This window comes from Plasmopara halstedii (assembly GCF_900000015.1).
Source record: "Plasmopara halstedii genome assembly, contig: Scaffold_3060, whole genome shotgun sequence".
Lineage (NCBI taxonomy): Eukaryota > Oomycota > Peronosporomycetes > Peronosporales > Peronosporaceae > Plasmopara > Plasmopara halstedii.
This window is the reverse complement of record NW_020189964.1, coordinates 734,707-744,424: the sequence shown is the minus strand read 5'-3', so window position 1 is coordinate 744,424 and position 9,718 is coordinate 734,707. Positions and strand designations below refer to the sequence as shown.

General features: G+C 44.1%; 5 protein-coding genes across 5 annotated transcripts; 3 read left to right on the top strand and 2 right to left on the bottom strand.

Moving 5' to 3' along the window:
• Window positions 1-347: 347 nt before the first annotated feature.
• PHALS_06671 (uncharacterized protein) lies at window positions 348-611 on the top strand (the record flags this gene model as incomplete). Its single annotated transcript, XM_024719999.1, has 2 exons — window positions 348-390; window positions 451-611. The coding sequence occupies 2 exons, from the start codon at window positions 348-350 to the stop codon at window positions 609-611; spliced, it is 204 nt and encodes a 67-aa protein (XP_024585243.1).
• A 3,134-nt stretch (window positions 612-3,745) lies between these two features.
• PHALS_06670 (BAG domain) lies at window positions 3,746-4,837 on the top strand (the record flags this gene model as incomplete). The annotated part of the gene is made up of 1 exon (XM_024719998.1): window positions 3,746-4,837. The coding sequence occupies one exon, from the start codon at window positions 3,746-3,748 to the stop codon at window positions 4,835-4,837; it is 1,092 nt and encodes a 363-aa protein (XP_024585242.1).
• A 150-nt stretch (window positions 4,838-4,987) lies between these two features.
• Window positions 4,988-6,304, bottom strand: PHALS_06669 (EF-hand domain pair; the record flags this gene model as incomplete). The annotated part of the gene is made up of 1 exon (XM_024719997.1): window positions 4,988-6,304. The coding sequence occupies one exon, from the start codon at window positions 6,302-6,304 to the stop codon at window positions 4,988-4,990; it is 1,317 nt and encodes a 438-aa protein (XP_024585241.1).
• A 102-nt stretch (window positions 6,305-6,406) lies between these two features.
• PHALS_06668 (Galactose-binding domain-like) lies at window positions 6,407-7,507 on the top strand (the record flags this gene model as incomplete). The annotated part of the gene is made up of 8 exons (XM_024719996.1): window positions 6,407-6,594; window positions 6,657-6,699; window positions 6,752-6,812; window positions 6,882-6,957; window positions 7,018-7,062; window positions 7,134-7,218; window positions 7,291-7,361; window positions 7,426-7,507. 8 exons carry the CDS (start codon window positions 6,407-6,409, stop codon window positions 7,505-7,507), a joined length of 651 nt encoding a protein of 216 aa, XP_024585240.1.
• A 354-nt stretch (window positions 7,508-7,861) lies between these two features.
• On the bottom strand, window positions 7,862-9,487 carry PHALS_06667 (Cytochrome P450; the record flags this gene model as incomplete). Its single annotated transcript, XM_024719995.1, has 1 exon — window positions 7,862-9,487. The coding sequence occupies one exon, from the start codon at window positions 9,485-9,487 to the stop codon at window positions 7,862-7,864; it is 1,626 nt and encodes a 541-aa protein (XP_024585239.1).
• Window positions 9,488-9,718: the final 231 nt, after the last annotated feature.

Below are 9,718 nucleotides of genomic sequence, written 5' to 3'. Positions count from 1 at the left end.
CCCCGCCGTGACTTTAGGAAAGAGCCAATAGGCCGCCACAACTGACAGAGCTCGCGAGCGCCAGCTGCGAATAGTCGACCTCCACTGGATCTGCTACGCAATCAAGGGGCAGCCCACTTTCAACCACAGCGTTTGGAGAATCGGAGGGTTCAGCAGGGTTGCTACCAGCGCCTATTCATGTATGAGAATTTCCTCAGTCAGAAAATTGTGAAATATAGTGGCAGCACTTGAGCAAGATTTTTTTGCCCTAGTGCCGTGGTCGCTTACAGCATGGCGCCCCCATGATATTTGTTTCCTTTGGGCATGAGGCCGAAACTACTAATGAAAGGCGACAAATCGTAGTGATTATGCCCCTCGGTGGATGGCTGATTTACGGAGAAGAGCTACGTTGTAAACAACAGATACACATTCATCAACGCTCAAGTCATGCGTCCGCTTTGACTTGTAAAGGTTTGCGTGACGCATTATCTTATCCAGTCATCGAGTCGATTACAGCACCCTTGTCAGCCTCAAATACCAAGTTATATAGAAAATACGGTGTGTCCGATTTGCTGCCACTGCAAGCGCAGCCGTCCCTTTTAATATTCTGTGGGCAAAAAGCTCTCGCGTAGCAACATCCGTTGTATTTTATCTAGAAAATTCGCTCACAGAGGAATGTAAAGGCCGGCCAGCAGCGCGGCGAGCAACTTCTGACGGTTCAAGAGCATAGTAATGTTATGATGATTTATGCAAGCGTTGGTGTGGTGCCTGCGTCTGAAAACGAGCAGGCTGGACATTATCAGCCAAATTCAGCTTGTTTGGTGATAATATGAACATCGTCGTGAGCTCGATGCAGAGTGTCGCAACATTTGTTGCCTATGCATGGGCACAAATCCTTAAACTTGTGCAGAGAGGGGCGTTGCGCAGTTTGCTTCACCTCCTCGATAAATGTTTCGCTGAAAATCATCAGATGAGGACACAATTGGCATGTCAGAACTGGTGCTGAGTACCGTGACTATTTTCAAGAAGAATTACCCAAAAGTGTGGATCTCTAAGAAACAAAATGTCTACCGGCAAGCAGCCAGCTAAACACTTCATTGAGGGACAGCGTGACTGTAGCCTCATCGGTCACGGTATTGCTGACTGCAGCGAGATGAACCGTCTTGCTTGATATGCCCACAAGGATCACAATGCCGGTTTTACTGGATCGCGGTATCGGAGACCAAGACAATAGTTCATTTATGGGCAAACAAAACTCTGCCGAAGAACGGCAAGATGGTCAAAGTTGCCCATACAAGTGGCAAGAGTTTGACCCGTTGGCACACTCTGAACTATTCACACGTACTCACAGATGTGCTTACCCATTTTCATCTATAATCATCAGTGCGTAGCGTTTCATGAGCCGTATGTCTCTCCTCTGCCAAAGTGACCAGTCAATGGGATATCACGTACCTCGTACAGCGTACAGAACTTGACGCACTTATTATGAGCTACCAACAAATGCTGAGCCTTGATTGAGTGAGTGCTTTGATTTTGCTAACCTTGAAAAAATAGAGCTGCATACGTGCAAATAAATGCTTCGATAATTTTTCGCTTCTTTAAGATATCAGCAACGCAGTACATGTTGCATCTAAATTGTTAGCTTTACGTACCGCCTCGATGACCGACGTCACCATCAAGCCATGCGATAATTTATCGAGGGTGTAACGGGGCAAGTTTTGTAATAATTGTACTTTTCTACACATCTGTTACGATCATATTAAAAACAACATAGTACAAATGTATATAATAAACGTCTCAATTTATGTAAGCGTAACCTATCCCAATATTTATGAGTATGGCGAAACTTTTGAAAGGAGAAGTCTGAGGTATACACCGGCTGATAGCCGCAAATAAAGACAGTTGTGGTTTGTGAGATAGTTAAGCGTATCTAGTTTGTATTGGTGGTGTTACATATAATATGTACGTTCTCTTTCATCGGCAAGCAAACTAGCAGAATAAACCATCCTTAAGGCTCTCGGCTAAGCTTCTTGTAAGCGTGCCCGAGTACTTTGTACAATTTGTGAAAGCAAACTCTGAGAGTCAAAGATTTCATCTGTGTCAGCTGCACGGCAACTCCATTTTACTTGGTAGCACTTGTAGATGATAGGACACTTGAGCAAAAATTTCCTCTCGATTGTAACGTGTGCCGTCGAGCACTGTACTGATTTCTGGAAGGACTTTATCCTCTAGCGGAATGGAACATGAGATGCTCAAATGCATGTCCCTATGACAAGTATTCAGCCTTTTGTTTTTTTAGATCCGATGGGATCAGTTAGGTGATGGCTAATGGATGGGAAGCAGTAATCGCTCACCTGAAGGCGCTCATTAGCTTTTAATGGTGCTAGTGAGGCACTTTTAGGAGCGCCTTAATCGAGCGTCAATGAGTTACCGAATGGCTTCCACCATTAGGCTGCTGATGTTGAACATCCAGGCCGTCAAGGACTTAAGCGGAAAACATCTCTTTCGAGATTGAGATGGCCATGATTCGGCCTTGCTCCAAGTGGTGCCTCGACGTGCTGCGCTTAAGAGCTTATATGATCTTCTAACTTGAAACATAGCGACTGATATTGCGGGGTTGCGCACCTCATAGTAAGGCGTATCGAGCGATAACAAATATCTTGTCTTTTCGTATAGGGGGACAGCGGACTATGCCAAGAAGCTCAGACTCTGATCGCCGCAATGACGTCTGACCCTCTTGCGGAGGCGGTATTGGTTACCATCGATATGTAAATTCTCCTGATGAATTGAGACCGTGCGTCTTCAACCTACCTTTATTAGGGATCGGTCGGTGGGAAGGAAAAAAATGACCGCGAGTTTGGAGGCGAATTTACAATTTTAAAATGAGTTAATGGTTCCTAGACCACAATACTCTAAGGGTTCCTAGAGGTTTTACAAATAAAACTTTGGGATCTTTAAAATCTGATTCATACAATTAAGGGTGAACGGATAACAGACCTCAGCTTGAGCTTATACAAAATCTTGGGTGTACGAAGCTTGAGCTTCGTAAGGCCTAAACTTGAGCTTTTGTGGAAAGTTGAACTCGTCAGTCTCGTCACCGGTACAGATCCTTAAGTAGGAAGCAGCCTTCTGTATCACACCACACAATATGTTCGTGATAAGATGTCACATATGCATGTAGGAACACCATACCGTATTATTGGTTATAAATTCCCACGAAGCACGCAGAAGATACAAAGGTGTATCTTCATCTAATGGCGAAGTGTAGCCCATAACAGGAAATTGTACAGCGACCGCGTTGTAAGATAGAAAAGGAAAGTAACTACGCAGTAATTTGAAAAGCTCTAAGCTTTGCTCCTAGGTGGAGCGTAAATCCATCATCTCTTGTTTATCCGTTTTGTCAGCGTGACTCTGAAGTTAGAACTTCCTCTTTGCAACGTGCAGGACAATCACGTTGCAAATACTACCACGAATTCATTATCGTCTTTACTTTTGTACTTCTACGGTTGGCTTTAGTCCGCAAACCTCTTTACAGGTAAAAAAGCACTAGATCTAAGTTCTATCTATTTGAAGAATATTATGTTAAAATTAAGGTTAGCTCGATAATGATAGTTAGTAATTCTGTATTAAAATTGACCGTTGAATTTTTCTTCTTCATCTCGAATATTCGCGAGTCTTCTGAAAGTATCTCAGCCAGAGTGATGGTCTTTCAATCACCGCTTACACGGCTGTCACATTTGAATTTACTAACTACTAGCAACTAACAATGGAACCGGAAGCATTAAACGAGTTGAAGCAACTGCAAACCATCGAGCAAAAGGTCAAGGAAGTGCAAGAGAAGCTTGATACGCGGTTACCCACTCAGTATCAAAATCTTACCGCTATGGTATGTGGCGTCAAGTGGCGACTTAATACCTTTAAGCCCCACGACACCTCTGCTACTATCAAGAAGATTCAACTTGAACTTGGAGCATTTGATTATCGTGTAAAAGAGCAATCGGAACTACTTACACGCTACCTGATTGAGTTAGATGGTGTGTTAAGCTTTGGAAACGAGGACATTAAGCGAGCACGCAAGGAATTGGTCTTGTTAGCACAGCGGCTGCTATCAAAGGCTGATAAGTTTAAGGAGCGAAGTGGCTCGTTGAAAGACTTTGGAGATCGCACTTTGAACTACTTGAAGGGTTCCCTAACGGAGTCAATAACACCCAATGACAGCGGCGTGGAGTCTGACGACATGCACGTTAAGGCTTTATTTGAAGAAAACGAAATGGAAGATGAAAGCGAGTCTGAAGCAGCCGACGTAGACACTAGCGATGACGAAGAAATGGAACAGCTGAGTGACGACGAGGTAGAAGATTCTGGTGAGCCGGAGGCCGAGGATAAAAGAGTATATGAAGAGGGTGAAGTAATCTCTCCCGAGAAATCACCTAGACTCGAGCCAATTCGCGGGGACAGCGCTTCAAATGTTGATATCGACTCGCTGCCTGTCTGGCGTCCGTACTACCAGCTCCAGCGGCGGCAGGATGGCATCTACCTCATGGCACGTCTCAATATTACCAATCCCAAGAACGTCCAAGTGCGGTGTAATACGCAAGACGGTGTGCTTCGCATCACTGGCTTTCGGTTACCCACTCAAAAAGACATCGTTATGTCGCGACTTAGTGGCGCACCGACATTTGGCCGCTTTGAAATTATTGAGCATTTTCCCCCGAACATGCTTAATATGGACGAGGCGACACAACAGCTGATGGAGGATGGTACCTTGCAGATTCGTTTACCATACTACGTTGTACAGCACCCACTGTTCTATCGCCCAGCGTCGCTCTTTCAACCACAGGACTGCTTTGTTTGGTAATTGATTACTTAGGATTTGTACAATACATTGTTTAGTTCACACTGAAACAATTCAAGAGTTACGTTTGAAATTTGCTGATCCTCACAGCCATCAAGCTTATAAAATCAATTTGTTATCTGACAACACGTCAATGGCGATATAATCGCTTTTCTACAATCCCCCCCAAGCAAAGTCGCTATCGGACGACTTTGCCATAGACTTAATAGCCATGTCAGTAACAGTAGTGGGCACTGCCGATCCGAAAGCAAACGGATCTTCTGCAGCAGACTGACGCGGATCAAAGGATTGGGCGGCACCAAATGAATCCCACTCCTCGCTAGAAACATTGTTCTGTACTTGCTTTACTGGAGGTTTTTCCATATCCTTTGCTGTCGCTTCTGTTCCTAATTCTCCCACTGTTAATACACCTTTTGAAAGGGCGAATGCGGCATTCTTCGATATCTTGTCTCCAGAATTCGAATCATCCAATTGCTTGACACTTTCAGCAAAAGTTCCACCCCTCCTGACGGCCACAAGCCGTTTGATAACATTCTCTTTCTTTACCATGAGTTGTGCTGTGTGTTGCTGTAGCATTAAAAGTTCCTGCGTCAAGCGGCTTGCAACACTAAAATGGGAGTCAGAGCCTCCATCCTGTGCCACCTCCGATGCAACACTTCTCATCTGTGCATCAATCTGCATAGTTTGAATCTCTTGTTTGGCTGAATGCACATGTTTCTGCAATAAATTTTTAAAATCATCCATCGAATCCAACGACCTCGCAGAGCTAGGAACAGGGAATCCCAAACCGTCCACTTGATTCGCAATTCGTTCCAGACATGCCTGTAAGCTCTGTAGCGCCCTCGTTTCAGACTGATCTACTTCTGATAGTGATTCATATTCACGTTGTTTACTACGGATCACAATGCTCATCAACTCACTCAGAGACTTGGCGTCTACTAACGATGCTTCCAAGGGTTCTGCTGACGTGGGCATCAGTATAGCAGACTGGCTATTAGAGCCCATCAACCCCGTAGAGGATGGAAAAGACATAAGCGGTGTATTACCAATAGATTGTGGGCTATCAGAAGATTCTGGAAAGCCAGAAATGGGCGGCATCTCGGGTGTCAAATGTAATGTCGGGAACAGGTATCCCGGAAACTTAGGCGGAATCTTAACCAAATTGCGCTTTGTGATACAAACGATCAAGTGCATACCCATGACAAATTCAGTCTCGTTCATCTGATCAAAGTCCCGTAGTAAATGTTGCTCCTTGAGACGGGTATACAACTCCTGAACCTGCTCCTCACTAAGACTAGATTTTCGGAAGAATTCGAGAGCAGCATCACGTGAAATTACTGCACTAGTACTACCACCCAATTTGGCAAAAAATGCGCGGTAGCGGTTACCCTCCAGCTCAATCATTGTGTATAGCTGCGTATCAAGCTGGACATCATCCGATGGAGGAGCAGGAAATGCCGCAAACGACATGACAGAGAGACGAGTGGAATGCAGTTTTTGGTTAAATGTGGTTAGAAATGCGGCTGTTATGTGTCTCCATTTCTATTTTTATTCAAATCAAAACTTCAAAACATGGCGGGTAAAAGGTGGCAGCAGCAGAGACAAGAGATCAGGAACAAAGGAGTAAAGATCATCGGATTTCAAGTGAGATCGGCTACGAGTGCTGCAGGCGCGGGCTCAACGAATAATCTGCTGCAGTATTCAACTCGCGCATGTTGGCAGAGCTATGTGAGCCCAACGGAAACGCTCATTTTGGCGCTGTTCGTGGTGACGAGAGCTTTCAAATTTCCTTACGCAATACTGATGGATACTTTACGTATAGAGAAACAAAAGCATTGTTATCAGAAATACAAATTTTGAATAAGGTGAGTAGAGGTTTTGAAAATGGTTTAATTGCTGAGAGGAAGTTTGTGATAGAACGCATGTACGGTCAGTGTGAGCGTGGCAGTACAAAATAAACAACGATCCTACATTCATGGTAAGGAACAAGCTAGTGGTGAAGCATTCGAATGACTCTTTTTTGATTTAAACGTTATATGGTGTCAAGTGACGCGAATGGAAAATTTGCCACATAACCGGGAGGTACGTGTCTTGATGCCCTTCTTTCCCTGTAATTTTGTTCGGTACGTTCACGCTATAAAAGTCACCGTATTCGAATTGCTCATACTTTGCTTTACTTGCAGACTACATTTTGAACAGAAGGCACTACCTTATATTGCTGTGTATGCGTAAGCATTAGTATTATTCTAATTGCCAACCAGACGAAACGTTGCTGATGTCACCTTATGGTGATGAGCAGAATTCAGCCTCTTGGCATTTCTAGTGATGATATCGAAGCTGAGTGTGGTCCAGCTCTCTGCACGATACTAAATCAGACAACTGAGGTATTATATGCTACACTTTGTGCAAGAGTGTGTTCCTCAAGGTCGTATGCTGACTCATTGGGTTCACTTTAGAACCTTTTATTCGGCTCCTCTTTACGTGCAAGCCAGTCTTTTATGGACTGTCTTAGCGCCCATTATTCCGGGTTCGTGACTCAGCTTGATGTGCTTGTATGAAATCACAATTTGTTTGTAACAAGTTTGTCATAGTTCTCCCGAGTGGATGGCGAGTCGACGTAAATATCTTCTGGACGAAAGAATTGCGCGCTTGGAAGCTGCATTATTTGACTAGAAGATTACTTTATAACTTTGACGCAAGCCACTTGATTGCTTGCTTAACAGCCTACTAATGTGCTGTCGAAAATTGCCTCAGGCTTACAACATGAGAGTTTAGATTGCCAATGGCCTACACGTCACCAGGAGCTTTTAAAGATTTTTAGATCAGTTTATTTACCTCATACAGAAAACAAAGATTGTTTTCAATAAACAGCAGAATTGAGCGTTTATACACAAAACTATCCCATTAGTAGTTGAGGCTACCTACGACCTGTGGACTCCTGTGATAGTCAAAATCTGTGTTTCTTCAGACTGTTTGCGTGCCTTCTCTTATAAGGTCAGGTATGGTAGCAATTACGATCTAAAATTACTACGTTGCTGCAGGTGCAAACGTGACATAAGGTGTAACCTTAACATCCAAAGAGCCCTTGACTGGAATAGTGAGCGAGAATTCGTAAGTAAGTTTCCACGGGTCTTCGACAGTCTTGATATCAAACATACTGAAGAGGGTAGCCATAGTCAGCTTGATCTGCATCATTGCAAACTTCTGACCAATGCAGGCGTGCTGCCCAGATCCAAAGCTGCTAAACATGTACGGCGAAAGCTTGCGCAGCTTGCCCGTTTTCGGGTCAATCATTCGTTCCGGCTTGAATTCAAGAGCATCCTCGCCCCACATCTTCTTGTTGCGGGCGTTACAGTAAGACGAAAGCATGATCGTCTGTCCCTTTTTGACAAAAGTACCGTCGATTAAGGTTGTATCTTGCATGGCTTCACGTACTATAAATCCAGTAGACGGGTGGAGTCGGATGTTTTCCTTCACCACGGCTTCCAAGTACACAAGATTGCGGATTTGAGTTTGCGTAGGAACCTTGATTTCTCCTGTAAACAGACCGGGTATCGTCTTCATGATTTCTTCACGAATTTTGTGCAACACGTCAGGGTAGCGGTTCATGTTGACTATGAACCAGCCCATGCTGTGAGCTGTCGAGTCTTTTCCAGCAAAGACAAAAGTCATGACCATATCTCGCATAATGGTCGCATCATCGTCTTCAATGTGCATGTCGTCGGTTTGCTTCAATTTTTTGTCAAGAAACAGCGTGATAAGGTCCTTAGCTTCCATCGTTTCACCTCTTTCCGCGAGTTCTGCCTTCTTGTTAATAGAGTCGACGATAACTTTAGAAATGAATTCGTGCATGATCTTAGTGTTTTTCATCAAGATCTTCTCCCACCCAACATTCAGAAACTTTTTAAGTCTCCAGAGCCAAAGTGGCGATTGAATACGCACACCGAAAGCCACAGATCCTTCATTAAAAGCATTCAAAAATTCGTGGTCATCTTCCCGATCTGGGCTACTTTTCAAGGTGTTCATATCTATTCCAAATCCAATTTTCGCAATAGCATCCATGGTGAAATGACTCAGTTCTTTTTTCATACTAAAGCTTTGGCCTCGTTTCGAGTAGATATCCAAGACATCTAAAAAGTCGCTTACCTTTTCAAGAATCGTTAATTCCATGACCTCTCTCATCATCTGCATAGAGAACAAGTGGCTTGCTGTCTTTCGATGGTAGTACCAAGGATCCCCGTCAGAGATGACCATCCCGTTGCCAAATATGTCATAGCTGATAAATTGTCCGACGGGACCACGCAAGAAAACGTCATCTTGAAGCACCAGAACGTCCTCAAAGAACTCCGCAGAAGATAGTACAATAGTAGAAGGACGACCTGGTATCGAAAATAACCATGGTCGGTTGTCAAACGCGATGGATTGTTCATTAAGCCAATCGTGAAAGCGTTCAGCGTGGCCTCCAACGTCCAGAATGTTTTTCAAGATTGGAAGAGTGCTCGAAGGCATGGGCGGTAACCTCACATATTTACTGGATTTGCGATTTCCTGAGTGACGCACTAACAGCGTCAGTCCTACACTCACAGCTACTGCAGTAGTGACGGTGATGGCCACGTCATTTTTAATGCCGAGCAGATCCGAGACAGCTTTCATATCGACTGTTTCAGTGCTTTGTGTCTAGATTTGTGGTGGAGGGACAACGTGGCGGGAATGCACGAAGAAAGGGACTGGCAGAGTGACTTGAGAAACGATCTCCATCCAGACGAGACACTTCCTACTCCACATCTGCAACACCTTCGTGACGTGATATTAGTATGGCCATAACAATATGCTAAGTACATCTTCCGATACTCCAATCAAGATAAAAGTATACTGGACAAACAG